At 39.7% G+C, this 16,773-nt stretch overlaps 1 protein-coding gene across 4 annotated transcripts; it reads right to left on the minus strand.

Annotated features, from left to right (window-relative positions):
- Positions 1–796: 796 nt before the first annotated feature.
- U2AF1 (U2 small nuclear RNA auxiliary factor 1) lies at positions 797–16,368 on the minus strand. 4 transcript variants are annotated; one of them, XM_081858634.1, is made up of 9 exons: positions 16,210–16,368; positions 14,375–14,462; positions 11,882–11,912; positions 11,247–11,313; positions 7,750–7,799; positions 6,308–6,406; positions 4,443–4,576; positions 3,744–3,836; positions 797–1,069 (listed from the first exon to the last, which is right to left on the minus strand). In XM_081858634.1, the coding sequence occupies exons 2-9, from the start codon at positions 14,419–14,421 to the stop codon at positions 916–918; spliced, it is 675 nt and encodes a 224-aa protein (XP_081714760.1). In that variant the 5' UTR covers positions 14,422–14,462; positions 16,210–16,368; the 3' UTR covers positions 797–915. The 4 variants fall into 4 exon arrangements, with proteins under 4 accessions (XP_081714760.1, XP_081714758.1, XP_081714759.1 ...); XM_081858632.1 differs by lacking the exons at positions 11,247–11,313; positions 11,882–11,912 and adding an exon at positions 10,438–10,504; XM_081858633.1 differs by lacking the exon at positions 11,882–11,912.
- Positions 16,369–16,773: the final 405 nt, after the last annotated feature.

The raw sequence follows: 16,773 nt of genomic DNA on the forward strand, positions 1-16,773 counted from the left end.
CACTACATCCACAGCATTCCCCTGGTCCACCAAGCTTGTAACTCTATCAAAAGAAAGGAGATTGGTCTGGCATGACTTGTTTTTCAGACATCTATGCTGGGTCCTGGAACCATCATATTATTGTTCATGATCTTAGGAAGCAATTGACTGAGGGGAAGCATACAAATTAATTTAAGGGTAGTATGCAATTTCATAAAATAAATACGACTAAAGGTGGCATTTGTTTTAGGTGAACTGGCAACTCTCACTGACTTCTTCCTAAGGCTGGACAAAAAGCCTGTTATAATAAAGAACCCCCAAGTTCAGCTTTCATATGGCACTTTAACTAAAATAGGCTTCCATATGGAAATAAACTCTGAATTTTGGCACAACCTGGAGTTGCAACTACTCAGGAGTGCTTAGAGAATAGGCTTAATTTTTTTAGTTCAAAAACCGGATTTATTGTAAATGCCACATTCACAGAGAACAGATTTCTTAGTAACAAATAAACATACAGATTTATATAACTAAGCATCTTGTCCGAGTAAAGAAATGCTCCTTCACAGCTTTCATTTAGAGGTGCCTACGCTAACCTAAATAAGCAGAAAGCATAACAAAAGAAGGAAACTTAAATGAGTAACTGCTTATGCACAATTTAATGTATATAATATTTTGTATTATATACATGAACAATTTAATGCATATCCAAATGTAAAAACCAGCTCTTCTGCAGTACATAGCAATCCCCACCCCACCCAAATCATTCATCAAGGTCAAAGAAATATTTTTTTCCATAAGAAATCAGTTACGCAAAGAAAACTGTATCACTACAAATTTTTATTCAGAAGCCCATCTTTTAAAAAAAGTTTTCATTATGAACTTGTTTGGTCAATCAACTACAACACTTTCTAACAGATAAGGTAGAAATGGCATGGCTCAGAATCGTCCAGATCTTTCACGATCTCTTGACCGCCTTCTATCACGCTCTCGGCCACCACCGCCGCCACCACCACCACCACCTCCTCCACCTCCGCGACCACGATCTCTGGATCTAGAGCGACGTTCACGGGACCTTGACCTGGATCTATGCCTGGTAGAAAAAAATGAGCACAGTGAAAAACTTTCTCACATTTCTCCTTGCATCAAGACTATGTAAGCAACAACTGCTCAAATACAAACCTTAAAAAAAAAAAAAAAACTTGTTCAAGGTTTTTACGCAAGAGTCTGCTTTTTTGAATACTAAAACTGTGCTGCCCATACTTTTTGTTAGTAACCTAGGAGACCAGAGCTTTGGTCCTGGTAAGTAATTGCCCTCTTCCAAATGGATGGAGGTGAAGGGTGTAGAGTCTTGTTTGCAGCCAAATATAGCTGCATTAGAATACGGCAACAACAGAACACACACATTAGGCAATTTTAACAGGTCAAAGAGTATTTCAATATTTAGTAAATGTCTTCACCCTTTGGGAAAGCAACATGTAAATAAGCAAACTGCCCTCAGTGGCCCCCTTCTTGCCACTTCCTAATTCTTATTCTTTATTAGATTTCTTTTCTTAGTCCCTAGGGCAGGTTACAAGTACAATATCAAACATGATTGTTACTGCCCTGCCCCCCAGCATACAACAATTAATTGTAGGGCAAGCATAATTAAGATGGCTGTGCCAACACAGACCTTGCTGGTTTCCATTCCTGGCTCCTACCTTCCCCCAGGCCCTGCCATCATCCAGCTGAGCTACATCAGAGGCAGCAGTGCTAGACCCAACAACATTTGTCCCAATATGATGTGTGCTAGAATTGGATTCACATCTAAGAGCCTGTGCATATGCTATGCTGTATATAAATATTACTATGTATTTATCAGCTCGTGGAAGTGGTCCACATAGAGGAGGGTAACCAGATGCAAGGAAAATACAGAATTTGTGTGCTGCAATATTCTGCAACGTCCTTTTCTAACATTTCAAAACTTATGCAACTACATTATGAATTATCCTTTAGAGAGGAGCATTTTACCAAGCACGGGTAGCAGGTGACAAACAAGTAGTTCCCAATTATGTACTACTACTTTGACCCATTCAGGTTTTAAACCAGCATGTTCTGGCCTAATTATATAACAGATCTGATCCCTCAAAGGCAGTATTTGTAGAGCTGTGGATACAGCTAAACTTGGGAAAAGCAGATGGAGCTTCCTCTTGCATTATGGAGAAGATGTGCAAACTCCAGAGAAATCCCTGGAATTTCTTTGGGGGACTGACTAACTTTTCGCTGACAAAACAGGTGATATCCAACATCAGTCAAACTCTGAGCAGACCCATTGACATCAATGGCTGGTTTCCAGTTGTGGAGTCACACTTGTGCAACACTTCTACTTGCACAAATGAGACTTGTTTTTCCTTCCCTCCCCCATGGGACCTGCAGCAGGAAGGGAGGAACAGGACTCATGTTACATTTGCTGGTGTGACACTGGATGTTGCTCAATGGACTAAGTAACTTAGGCGGTATAGAAATTTAATAAATAATAACAACTTAAGGCCATTGATTTCAGTGAGTCATACTTGGGTATCGCTTATGATTGCTTTTTTGTTTTAAACAGTGGTAGGTGGCAATTAAAGAGATTAAAAAGTTCACTGTGATTTTTTTTTTCAGAATGAAGCACTGATTTCAAATGAAACTTAAATAATAAATAAATATTGAAAGATACTTTATGTATCACTTTTCTAGGCAAACTTCACAAAGCTGCTTACATAGAAATATTTAAACAATAAGCACTGATTAGAATTATGTAACAAACTGGTCAACACAAGTTACAACACTAGCTCAAGATGTTCCTTAGCCCTGTGGTCGTTTGAGGAGGGAAAAGGCCACCTCAGCTAGAATTATGAGAGCTAGCATTTGTAAGCTACAGATGCATACCATATTTACAACTCAAATAAGAGAAAACAACTTCATACCAGACTCCTGCAAATATATTTAGAAGTGTTAATGGGAGAACAGGAACACCCTAATTAAGTTGATGAATGAACTGCTTCAACCTGTGGTTAAAGTTGCATAAATCAACATTTTTACCAGTGTCTTATTTCAGTCTTGAACTCACACCTTTGCAACCCAATGCAATCTTTTTACTAGAGCTGTATTGCAAAACCAATCACCTGTGCTCAATCCTGCTCCAGCCTTGCTAACCTGCACATCAGTATTAAATAAATATATTTGTATGGCTGTAATATATTATATATATTTCTATCAATGTTTAATTGTTTTTAAAAATTAATTCCCCCTATGTTTATAGCTGTTCTTATTTTTATCTGTAAGCCACCACTGAGTCCCTGTCAGGGGAAAAGGTGGGGTATAACAATAGCAATTCATGCTATCACCCAGTAAGAGACTCCTTATTGCAACATTTATGTACTCTGCATGAAGTAGGGCACTATTGCCCATCATTATCAGTCCTAAGGTACAATTCTTAAGAAAAAGCACAATATCAGCAATTTAACAAGTGCACATTTATTGCTCCAACATTTAATAGCTCAGCTTGTCAGCCACTGCATTCAGTTTTCAGTTTGCTAAAGTTACTTGCATTCAACTGAAATGGGATGGGAAGCAACATGAAAACCATGAATTGCTGGTACTTGCATCAGTCTTCATCTTCATAAGCTGTGACAAATTTGGTAGTATCGCACCACCTAGCTTACCTACAAGTTCTCCCATTGTAGAAAAACACACATTTTTAAAAATTGAAGTTTTTTTAATATAAAAGAACAACAAGCACTTACTTCTTGCGGCGGCGGCCATACAGCTCACGTCGCAATTCTCGAGAAATGGGTTTCAAATGCATAAAGTTACAGAAACCTCCTCGTGTACACTCCCTTGAGGGGGAAAAAACAACAACGCAAGGTTTTTGATGATGATTAAGGAAATGCTATTGGCTTAGATTCTAACAAAGTTTCTGCTGGCGGGACTGTTCTATGAGTGGTGTTCCACTAACAGGATGCTCCTGCCAGAAGAGGGTAGCGGTTCTTGCTGATCGCCTAATCCTCATGCATCCCCTTTAAAATCTGCTATGTTGAGCTGGGGAACCTTGACAGCAATGGAGAGGCATTGCAGGGAGCTGGGGAATTTTAAAAAAATGCTGTTCCTGTCCCGTAGTACAGCAGGAATCTGTACTGCAGGCTTCCTCAAACTTAGCCCTCCAGATGTTTTGAGACTACAATTTCCATCATCCCTGACCACTGGTCCTGCTAGCCAGGGATCATGGGAGTTGTAGGCCCCCAAAACATCTGGCGGGCAATTTGAGGAAGCCTGTTCTACTGGATCCCAGGTCCCTCTGTGAATGGAGGGAATATGTCCATTCACAGAGGGCAAATCAGGATTCAAAACCATGAAGCAGTGTCCTGTCACTCATGATTTTTTAACACAAAAAAGCATTTCCAAATCACCTCAAAAATGGAGACAGCAGAAAACAGTTTACTCACCCCATTTCATACTGGCGGCAGCAAGCTTCTCTGAAATCTGTCACAGGGGAGAGCTCTGCATGTATTGGCTGCCCATTAAACCAGCGGTTGTTCAGGTCAATCACTGCCTTTTCTGCATCTTCTTCACGTCGAAACTGGAAAAAAGAAGGCTAAGTTTACAAAAATGAAGTCTCCACTTTTACATATTACTAGGAACTGACATGATTCTCAGTGCCAACATGAAAATTAGGAAAGCACAAAAGATTCATTTACGTAGTCTTAGCGAAATAGTAAGGAAGCATGTTTCGGGGGGACGGGGACAGGGACACAAGCAGCACGTCAATAGCATATCAATGCATAAGGGCAGAATTCTTTCAGAACATGATATACTTTTATTAGAATCAAGATTACTGTATATCCTTAATGTGTCCCTGAAAGGTATCATTATTCTTCATATACCATTCATTTTTTGTCATATTTACATTTTTATTGATAATCCTTTTTTAAAAAATCCTCTTTGTTAAATTTCTAAAAAGGAAAAAAAAAGAACCAATATATGTTCATATGAAGTAAACTAAATGTAGTCTGTCCATTATAGAAATGTACCAGTTGCTTGTAGTAAAGTTAGATACTGTATTCAATGTTGACTGACAATAACAATACAATTAACAGTTTCATTGTACTGTATTCTGACAACAATAACCAAAGTATCTTGGACCCAAATGTATTGGTCAGGGAAGGGAATATGAAAGCAAAAAAAATGGTTTGAGTAGCAGCATATTTATAAATAGAGGGGCACACATCTGTGTCTAGTTTTGCCTGTCCAAGGAAAGAATGAATTGGGAAATGTTTTCACCAGTGTCAGCTGAAAAGATTTTAATAAACCCTGCTTATTCAAGTGGATGAGGCAGCTACCATTCCAAGATATACTCCAGCAACACTTAGGTCATTTTTAGCACCATTAGTTCACTATCCAACTGCACTTCAGTGGCTATTTTTATTTTGCTTTTTCTAGTTTTTTTCTTAGATGTTCCTTAGATTTGCCTAATAGTTTCCTATGTCATAATAATAATTTTAGTAAACTACATTTTCTTTGTTGGAAAATCCTAGACAGAATCACACAATTTAACAACCACTTTAAGTAGCTATAGTGCTGACCAATGCCTGGCGTTAAGTGTATACTTTTGAGAATAAAAAAAGGAAAATTCCCCAGGCTGGACCTGAATCAGGGATAGTTAAGATACAAGAACCAATTACTTTGTAATGTTAAAATGCAGGGAAGGGGAGAGTACATGTACAAAAGTTCCATATATGAATCCCAATCTGAAAAGTCGTTCTAAACATTTGTTGCTCCATTGTAAAGGTAAAGGGACCCCTGACCACTAGGTCCAGTCGTGACCGACTCTGGGGTTGCAGCGTTCATCTCGCTTTACTGGCCGAGGGAGCCGGAGTACAGCTTCTGGGTCATGTGGCCAGCATGACTAAGCCGCTTCTGGAGAACCAGAGCAGAGCACGGAAATGGCGTTTACCTTCCCGCCGGAGCAGTACCTATTTATCTACTTGCACTTTGACGTACTTTCGAACTGCTAGGTCGGCAGCACTCTACAATTAAGAGGATTAAGTGTCTACAGACATGGCGAGTGTGATATTGGGGGGAAATAGAAACAAAGCAGACAGTCAGATAAGGGAGATAGCATTTTAGTTCATTCACCACATTTCTTTATTTACATTTCTTGCTGGGCTTAATAGGTTTCATTTGAAAGTATTCATTAATATTTATGCTATACACATAGCCTAACTATTCAAGACTGCTAGTTACTTTTCAAATATACAAAGCAAGACATTTAAATATTTTGATCAGCAGTTGTGGACTTTTTATATCTTACCTTTACATATACATTTCCAACCAGATGATCTCCAAGATTATCACAGACATTCATCTCTTCTACTTCACCATATTTTTCTTCCATCTCTGTAAAGACCTCCTAAATGAAGAAAAAATGAGTGTTAATTTGATCTAAACTAGATGGATTAGCAAGCCTATACATCACCAACTTGGCATTTAATCTGTTTTTCTTGGCTACATAGGGTTTGGCAATGGCTCTATCCCTCTTCCCCCCACAGGGCCATCTACCACTAGATGTCTTGTTGAGAAGGATTTCAGAAGAAAGCAGGAAGGTGCAGACCTGAGAGCCTGTTTGACCTAACTGCTCTCTTCCCCATCTACCACCAACTGCCCTGTATGGGAAATCGTGACAATTTTATATGTTTATATATTGATATTGTTTATGATGGCTTCAAAGACTGCATCTTGATGTTACTTGTAAGCCACCTTGGAAGCATTTGTATCCAGAAAGGTAGGACATAAATAGCTTTTAACAAATAAGAATTCAAAATTAAACTACACAACTGAAACTAAAATAACTGAAGACTGAAAAATAAAATGGGCGATATCCTGTGTCATTAACACTCAGAGCAGATTCAATGAATTAAAATTAAGTAATTTAAGCCCATTTCTTTCAATGGGTCTACCCTGACTTTGTTCAGGGGTGGGGAGTATTTGAAATTCTGCCACTGCGGCCTCCCAAGGTAAGGTGCATGTTCACCTTTGGCCAGTCTCCGCTAGGCCACTAAGGCTGGGGGCATCCTCTGCCCAGGCCCCTGTGGGGCGATGTGAGGAGGCAACTCTCTTTGGTGTGGGGTGGGGCAGCTCAGAGAACAGGGGCGGGAGCTGCAGCCACCTGGACGACTCCCAAAGAAAGGAGAGAGGAGACTAAGGAAACACTCCAGAAGGGAGGGTGTTCAAAAAAGGGTGAGAGGCTGCTGGCTCTGCAGGCAAGGGGTGACATAACTGGGGTCCTGAGCCCCACAGGGGTGCCACAAAAAGAAGGAAGTTGCTCAAGGGACCCATGGACTCAAAAAGGTTGAAAACATCTGGTTTAAGTAGTTTCCCAATTCTTCCTTTGCAACCACAGCTTGAACTTTTTGATGCCTGATGTCAAAGAATCTTGGTGTGTGGTTTGTCCAAAGTGGTCTGGTGGGGCCTACAGGCTTGAGAAATGCCCTCAGGGACACTAGCTGGATATTGCTCATTACGTTTCCCCATAATCTATTGCTTGTTACAGGGAATTATTACTTACGCCAGATAAACTTTACTAAGATGAATCTAAGGAACAAAGAATTTCAAATACTCCCCTCCTGCTGATGAAGAGTATCTGGCATAATTTTGTTCATCTTTTGCTCTAAGATAAACTTCAAAGCTTATAATGTTAACTGTGCTTGATGTTCTCATTTATATAAAATTTTCAAAGCACTCAGTGTAACATACCTCAAAGAATTCATCATAATGTTCCTGCATTTCAACATCGCTCACAGCACCTGCAAATACCAAGCCATATTAATTAGAATCTAATCTCAAACAAGGCAAAGGACTCTGAGCACATTAAAAATACTTTATGTAAGTAGAAAAGTAAGTAGAAGCCGTCTACTGGAGTAAAAAATACGTAATATGTAGCTAACCATTAGGAGTAGACCATAAACAGTTCTGCCAAGCCCCTAAAGAAAAAACAATCACAACAATCTCTTAATAGTTTTAATCAGTAACCTGATAGATAACACACTTCCATGGAGAATGGTTTAAATCTAAGGAAACTGATCTGATACAGAATGCAACCGCCCCCAGCTCCAACTATCTTAATTTTAGTGCACCAGATTTTCATGAACAGCCTTTGAAGAATGTACTAGGATTCAAATAAGGGGAGAAATAAAATACTGTATAAGGGAATTTAATTTTAAAATTATTCTAAAAGCAAACAGTGGAATCCAACAGGTGTTGCTCTACTGACAGCAGGCATCTCTGAACAGGGAAGAAGGAAATTTTCAGCAAATCCTTCTTTCTCAAGCAGGATTCCCTCCCTCCAAATGTGCTTGAGGGTTCCCCAATCCTCTGGTGCAGGGTTTTTTGGGGGGTAGGGATTTTAGTGGGTAAATGGAACTACTAAAAATGTCCCCCACTTCTGTTGCTGAATACCTTACGACAACAGAGCAGCATCCCTTAGAGTCTGACCACGTACACTATAATTAGTTTGCTAATTAAAGCTGTTCACAATTCATATGCTTTACTGAACGCAATATTAAGTTAACATGTTTCTACTTCCTTCAAATTAGCAAAACTAGGTTTACTGACAGGGGAAAGGAACCCAATTTTGCTCCAAAAGCTAATTCAGTCTTCACATTTTTCAGAATATTTAAAGTAAGTCATGCTATATTATTTCCATGCCCTTAAGTATGCATTTGCAGGCATCTAGGCCACCTGTTCATAAACAGGGGAGGTTTTAAATACATAAATATGAATTTCAAACCAGTATGTATGGCAAAAACTGACGGCTATAGCATTTTAGCATACATTAAGCACAATTTAAAACTTTATATGTATAGCTATCTGACCCTGAGTGGTCTGCAGTTCTAGAAAGCATCTTACCCTCTCATATATAAATCTAAAATACTTAAGGATGGGAAAATTCTATGGTATTTTCAAAATTCGGTTTCCCACCACCTTTAATGAATAGAAAAAGTAGCTGAGATCCACTCTTGGATCTATTTTCAGTTAAACTATGACCACACTTACAACTCTACATTTAGTTTAAAGGGACACTATTGCATTAGGAACTAAATGTTGACTGACAGATGTCGAATCCCATTTAAAATACACTATGAGCTTGATAAAAATGGATTAAACTGTCCCAAACCAAAATATCAAGATAGCTTAATAGCTAACTGTTTTCTCAGTTGTCAGCAGAAATAGAAATAGTAATTAACAAGATTTTTAAAAATCTACTTTGGTTTTTCAACACATATCAATTGTTGCCAAATGTGATTTTTTTAAACTTGGTAAAACCATTTTCCTGTAAGACATAAACTAAAACAAACCAAATTAAGTGATGGTGTTTTACTAGGTTGAACAAGTACACCATCTACTAGACACAACTGATAATACTATATGACATATATGGAAAGCAGAATAGTTAAACAATGTAAATATTTGCTAGGTAACTATAACAAACCATGCAATTCCTAAAACAGCAAAAGGCTGTTGATTTGTCAAGCAGCATTACTCAACTGAGACCAAATTTTAAACATTACATTTGAACTATCATTTTAAAGAGACTTGCTGCTATGTTTGTTCAGCCAGTAAATTCCGGACAAATAAAAAGAGCTCCACAGCAAACCATGCAGCTACAGCATGAATTACTTATACCAGATTGGTGGAAATTTTAGCACATGCCCAGATACGAACGTAACACTGAATATCATTTAGCAGTGCTAGGAGAAATAGTGTTGTAAATACCAGACTGTGCTTAACGATAAGTCATTTAATTATTGCATTGTTTAACTGCTTCAAGAGCAAATGACAGATTAGCTCAATTATTTACCCATTTAAATCACTTACTTCTACTGATGTACAGTAGGCAAATATTTTCACAGTTTATAACTACACAAGTGTTAAGAATTAGTTCAAGACAATCTCCACACTTTCCCATAAATGAATATCAGTTCATAATTTCAGATTTTAAAGCAAGGAAGGAATTTTAACCGTACCTATGCAGAGAGATCAAATTAAAGTGATTTTAACATCTGTAAACAGATGGATAAGTGCTTGAGTTAAGTTAATAAGCTGTTGACCTAGCCTTTGGATAACAGTAATATGTGACATTAAATATAAGCAAGGACACATTAAAATGATGGAGGCCAATGGCAAGGATGGAGTAGAAAACTTTAAAATGTGTCCCTTTAAAAAATTCATAAAATAGGCAGGTAGCCAAAGTTTCAGAGGAAACAAGTTTTTTGGGGGGATGGGTTGGGCATGGGATATGTGAAGGACCAAAAATTTCAGGCACATTTAATAAAATGTGATCAGTTTGCTCCATTAAACTAAAAATGGTAGACCAGCTTCAGTTGACACTGAGCTCTGACAATCAAGCCCAGGGAACCAGTGAAGGAACTTGTATGAACTTACAGCGCAAACCGTCAGCAGACTGGGAAGAGTTTTGAGGGTTACGGTAAATGTTCAAGAGGGCAATGGTCTGAAATACAAAACGCAACAACTTTATATTATGGAAAATAAGTTTTAACAAGAAACTGGTTTCCTTGTGGTGATCACTTTTAGTTGAGTCTCAGTGCTGAAAGAGAGAATGTTATTTTCTCCCGAGGGAAATATGCGCCATTTGACTTGTGACCCTTCTGAACCACCCTAGTATTGAGGAAAAAAAATAGAGATCTCACAACACTTATTATTGCATTTATTTAAAATGCATCTAATGGCATTTTATTATCATAAATCTTGAACCTGAAGCAATAAATAGCCTTAACATATGGAAAGGTTGAAAATTGTCAGGAACTAGATCCCACTGTAACACACAATAATAAGGCTGTTATGAAATCTCTATTGCCTAAGAATGTTAAGGTGAACCAAAAATCCCCAAGTATCACTTACCGTATATGGCAAAAAAGCCTATGTTTTCAGATTTTAAAATATCAAGTCATTTGATAAATGCCTAAGGTGTACTATAAACAATGAACATGTCTTAATGCTCATGTCCTTATACGGGAAGTTTTGAACCAAAAAACCCAATCATTTTTAACCATTTTTTTTTTTTTGCACATAACATAGGCATTTGACAAATGATTGATGTAAGAGTTCCGTCACTTGTCCTGTTTGCAACAGCTTTATGTCAGCAGCTCAGAAGCCAACATGATTTTCTCATATTTAGGAATGGGCTCTTTTACACCATTCTTAAAAAAAATTTCTCCAACTGTGGGACTTACAGTGTGAGCCGTCAGCCGTCTGTGCACTGTTTTGGGGATTACGATAGATGTTTTGAATCAAGATGGTCTGCGGGGAAAAAAAAATAAAAAGGGGAATTCTACTGGCTGCTGTGCATATAATAGACAATTGCAAAGAGACAACTTTTTTTGCGAACAGCTTAATATAAAATTATATTCAAATGGTACACTATTTTCTTTTTTATTTGCACCATGTTTTGAAATATCACTCAGTCATATTATGTAAACAAGTTTTAATTTCACCAAGAAGTTGTACTATTGGCTTATCAAGGGAGGCATCCTCAGCTCAGCTCCCAGAAGGAGAATTAGCAATATACTATTTTAGTAACTTATTAGCATGGGCCTAAATTTAGTCTAATTTTAATCCTATCAAATACGGAGGGTCGTAAAAAATGCTACATGGTGCCCCCAATAAGCAGTGCCTTTCTAACAAAAGGCCACTGCCACAAGGAACAGGATTCTTCAATTTCTCTAAACAAGCATTTCCTTGGTGGAACTTCTGTTTAAATAATATGAGTTTCTAAATGTTCAGTTTGCAGATCTTTAAAGAAAGAATATCCTTTCAGCCTTTGTGCTTTCTACTTGAAGGATTTGCCCAGGCAGACTTGAAACCTTACATTTGTATCGTTCTTCTTAAAATCAAGTTGTCTGAAAAAACAAACCATGTTTAAGTTAGTAATCTAATATCTCAGAGTTTTAATGTCCATATTAGTGTAAGTAGCTCAGTGTTACTTAATTAAAATGTTAGTTTTCATGAGCTTTCATTCAAATTTAATATAACCAACTGTATTTAAAGAAAACATTGTTTTCAGAGCTTTTTTGTTTTTATAAAACCAGCCAGTGTTAACCTCTGGTCCCTAGCCACGGTAGAGACAAAATACATCTACATTTGTTGACTGTTTTTAGCCTATTTCAAATTGAGAGTACTTGCAACTTTCTCTCACCTGCAACTCTATTTTAGTGCAAGCTGGGCAGGAACTAGCATGGTAGTCTTTTAAACCACATTGAATTACTAAACAATTTCAGTAGTAGCAGTAGGAACACAATATATATTCACTGTTTGTTCAGTACCTAACACATTGTGACATTAATTTATTAAGCCAAATTATTTGGTTTAAGTAAGCAGGAAAGAAGACTCTTAAATTTAAGTCACAGATCAGATTAGCTGACCTAACTGCAAAATAGTATTTGAATGCACATATATAAATGGGGTGTGCATAATGGAGGGACAAAGATCAAAATTCTATTGAAAAAGCAAGATACAGAAATTGTCCCTCCACATCTAGAAGATGCAAGTTAAAATCTTCCAAACAATCCTGGGTTCCTAATAACGATATCTTAACTGTTCTATCAGTCATGACAACAGATGTAAATACCCCTGACTGAAGCTGAAATTCAACACTGTGCAACTGCACAACAACAGGGTCCCTGCTTCCTCTTCTTCCCCATAACCCCAGCTTCACTCCAGGTCTCCTCACCAACACTTTGGAGCAGATTATGGGGGCACAAAGAGGGCTGCACAGAAGTCAGGATGCTAAAATCGTGTTGTTAAGTTGATTCCACTCACAGAAGCTATTGGAATTCACCCTAAACTACAATCCACAAAAGCTTGCCACATTTAATCATCTGCTTTGGCATTCTTATTACAAAGTTCAAATAAATGCAGATACCACAGCTCAGTTCAACTCCTGATTTACTACAATTAAATATTCAGGAGAGGACATGCAAATTCTTGGCATCAGTGGAGCATCAAACTATGATGTTAAATTGGTGGATCACAACAATATTATGGCATATATACTAGGTGGATCAAAGTATAAGACAAGCTATTGTTCCAAACTATTCCAGTCTGCTCGTCTACATGTACTCTCATAAAAGTCTTACTTCGTTCAACAGCGTTTATTCCCAAGTAAGTTTGCATAGGAGTTTAGCTTTAAGAGTTGCCCAAGCAGTCAGTCTGTGAACACATTCTCCCTTACTGCCTCTTTCTATTTTACTTCATGCTTAAGTATTGAAGTTATTTGTTTTGTATTTTGACTATGTCAATCTTAACTATTTGAAAGTAGATGAGCAGGCTAAGATATAAGGGAGCTTGGATATTTTTTAAAATAAAATTAGAGTTCAAAAATAAATTAAACAAAATTGTAGCAACCAAACTGAATGTGATCATCCCAACCAGCTTTAATCTGTATAGGCTAACCCAGTGGTTACAAAGACCACATGAAAATGGCTTAGGGTCTTGGTGGACCACTTAACGTTTTCTCTGCCCACTGTAGCAATTATAACGCACTGTGCTAGATGCTGTATGATTTTTCATTGTATTTTTACAGGCACACCATGGACCACCTGAATGAAGCTTGTGGATCACTGATGGTTTGTGAACAACAGTTTGGTAACCCTTATGCTAGCCTATATTCTCAAACTACTTTAAAGGTTTTGAAACTGATTATGCTGCTCTCATACTGTTACACAGCCCCCACTCATTTTATAGGGATTGCTCTGAATTCCACACATGCTATACGTGGAAATATAAAGTAGTAGAGAAGACATCTGCAAATGTCACCATCTCTTAGAATGTAAGGATATGTGCATTTTTGCTATTTCACAGATTCGCTTTGTCAGGGCATTTTGGTTAAATTTGAAAACATGCACACTTACACCAGGGGCAATCAACATGGTGTCCTCCAAGTTGTTAGACTTCAACTCCCATTACTCCTGCCAAGGAAGTAGTGGCCAGTGCTCAGGGACTATGGCAGTTGCACTACAACACATGGAGTACACCATTTTGGCTATCCCTGGTTTACAAGAGAGAATTTGGCCCATTTTTTAAATAAAAAACCAGCTATATAGTTGCTAAATATTACCCAGGAGGTTACCACTGGCTGACATCTAATATTGGAAAAATTATGGAAAAAAATTCTGCAACCATTAAAGTTTTTAAAAAATATTTCAAAGGGCGAGTAAAAGAAATGAATAGCAACTCAAGGACAAATCAACAAATATATACATGATACTTTTATAGTTTCTCAGATTTAACCATCACAGATTGGAGCTCTGAAAGTCATGGCTGCATTGGATGTAAGACTTCTACCCAAAAAATTTACACCAACCTGGCTAAATGTTGGTTTATTGTGCAACCGAGAACACCGGTCTCCATGACGGCATGCTCCGATTTTGAAGTAAAAAGAACAGTTGACTCTGAAACCAAAAGACACAAAAATTGTATCAATTGAAACCATTTCTATACAAACTAGTTATGGAATTATAGCTAAGCTTATTAATCAAAAGAATACACTCTGGCCAGGCAAAAGCACTTGATTTGTGAAGCAGGGCCAGCCAAGGCATGGCAGTGGAGTCCTGAGGTCTAGAAGAGGTGTTCTCCGTTCCTGTGCTAGTTCATATCTATTTTAGCAATGATTCAACTACAATTGATATTGGCTGTTTTAAAGTACAGTATTGCCTTCTCTAAAACTGAGAATGGTGAAAGCTGTAAGTTGGGGTCTGAGGGCAGATGTGCATCCTTGTCAATTACTAGAGTTCACCATTGTCTTCACTCAGCAGCTCTCCAGGGTTTCTGACAGGAGTCTTTTCCCAGCTCAAACTGGACATGCTAGGCTAGGGATTGAATCTGGGACCGTCTATAAAACAAGCAGATGCGCTGCCTCAACTTATGGTACTTTCTCCTCTCTCCATTTGTCCACTACTAGGGCATGTTGGATAGTAGATGGGGTGGGAACATTCATATCATAGGTGTGAACTGCAGACATCCGCTGCTTTATTTCCACACCATAGAAAAGTTGAAAAGTGTGGTTTGGGCAGGCATGTGACAACATGTATGACAACTTGTATGATAATGAGTCTTCTGCAGCAAGTTGGCGACATTCAGTTGCTCAGTGCTGCACTAAATTGGGTAGCATAGTAGTAAGCTGCCCCCAGAAATGGCTTTCAATGAGAGTAAAATAGAACATGCTGCATGGTCTGGTTTTTACTGTTTCTGCCCAATTAGGAAATTCATGTTTACTGCTTCCTCCCAGTATCAGTGCATGGACATGAAGTTTAGTAGTGCGCAAAGGAGTTTCTTCAGCTTAGATAGATTGAGACCTGCTTCCCTCCTCTCCCTGTGAACAGAAATGTGGAGTGGAAGGCAGATGTCCCCAGCTCAAAGGTCCACAACCCTCCTCCTCTAAAATATTATGTACAGTTTTCTACCTCATGTACCTTTTATATATATATTGATTTGAGTGTGATCATGAAAGCCAGCTTGAACATTTCTACTGAGGCTGTAGCTGCACTAACAGAACAAACTCTGCGCCCCTTCAAAACTCCTTAGGCGTGATGAGAAAGCGTTAAGTCTCGGAGACACACAAGGGGATTTCCCCCACGAGATCTTCAGCGGCGAACCTGCTGCCAGACCGACCATTTTAGCAGCGCCGGCCCTTCCCCTTCCTCATTCAACTCATTAGGAAAACCAAGAGGAGAGCAGAGAAAAAAACCCGGATCTGGGGATTCCTCGCAGTCGTGAGCCCGCCATCAGCTCTTTTCCGGAAGGGCGCGCGCGCCCCCTGGGCTGTTGGCGGGCGGGCAGGCGCGCGCGCGAGCGAGCGCGCTCCCTCCCTCGGCTCGTGAGGGAAGGAAGTATCGCGCCCGCTAAGGTCCAATAGGGAGCGCCTCTCAGGCTTGCACGAGGCAGACACTTTGCAGCAGAAGCAACGGAACAAGGGCTGAAGGAGGTTTCGCGCGCTCGAGGCTTCTACAGCCAAGAACCGCGCACGCGCACGAGAGAGCGAGGAAAAAAAGGGCTCCTCGTGGGGAACCATTGTTAGGAATGGCCCCCGCCAGGGCGCTGGCACAGGCCCCGCCACCCCCCTCACCCACCCCGCAAGCGTAGGCCGGACCCCGCCCTTGGAGAGAGAGGGCAGGCCAGGGGGAGGAAGAACCCACTCACTTGTCTTTCTCGGTACCGAAGATGGAGGCCAGATACTCCGCCATCTCCTACAAGCTGCCCTGCCCGGCCGCCCGCCGGACACCTCGGCACCCCGCTTAAGACGTCACAACCCCGCGCCGGAAACGGCCTCGCCGCCCGCCACCCGCTGCAACGATCAAGCGCCGGCGACCAATCAGCGCGTAAGGCAGGGGCTGCGGGGAAAGGCTTCGCGCACGCGCCTGGTGCAGCTGTCTCTGCCATGCGCCAGCGCGGGGTGACTTGGCTTCTCCCCCCCCCCCCCTTGGTTCTTCTTCCATCGCCAACCGGGATACGCCCACCCCGGAGATTTCTCCATAGGGGCAGCTGCTCCTAGCTGCCGTGTCTCGGTTTGTCACTCACTCTTCCATACTTGGTTCCATTATTAAATTAAAGTTTATTTGGGAAGGAATCAGATCAGCCTCCGGTCCTTGCTGCAGCAACTGTACCCCGTTCCAAGAAAATGTCTGTATTTGCATTTAAAGCCGGGCAGGAAAAAGCCCTAGAATGTGTTGTGTGAAGGTGCCGATAGAGATACTTTAAAATTTC

The sequence above is a fragment of the Podarcis erhardii genome, assembly GCF_964252035.2.
Source record: "Podarcis erhardii genome assembly, chromosome: 4".
NCBI classification, from domain to species: Eukaryota; Metazoa; Chordata; class Lepidosauria; order Squamata; family Lacertidae; genus Podarcis; species Podarcis erhardii.

Bases quoted from the DNA above. Each gene is read 5' to 3' on its own strand.
- U2AF1 (XM_081858632.1), bottom strand. From the start codon at position 16,253: ATGGCGGAGTATCTGGCCTCCATCTTCGGTACCGAGAAAGACAA. The intron at 3,837-4,442 runs GTGAGTAAACTG...TTCCCCCTCAAG, and splicing joins TGCCGCCAGTATGAAATGGG to GGAGTGTACACGAGGAGGTT. The intron at 1,070-3,743 runs GTAAGTGCTTGT...TTTTTCTACCAG, and splicing joins TATGGCCGCCGCCGCAAGAA to GCATAGATCCAGGTCAAGGT.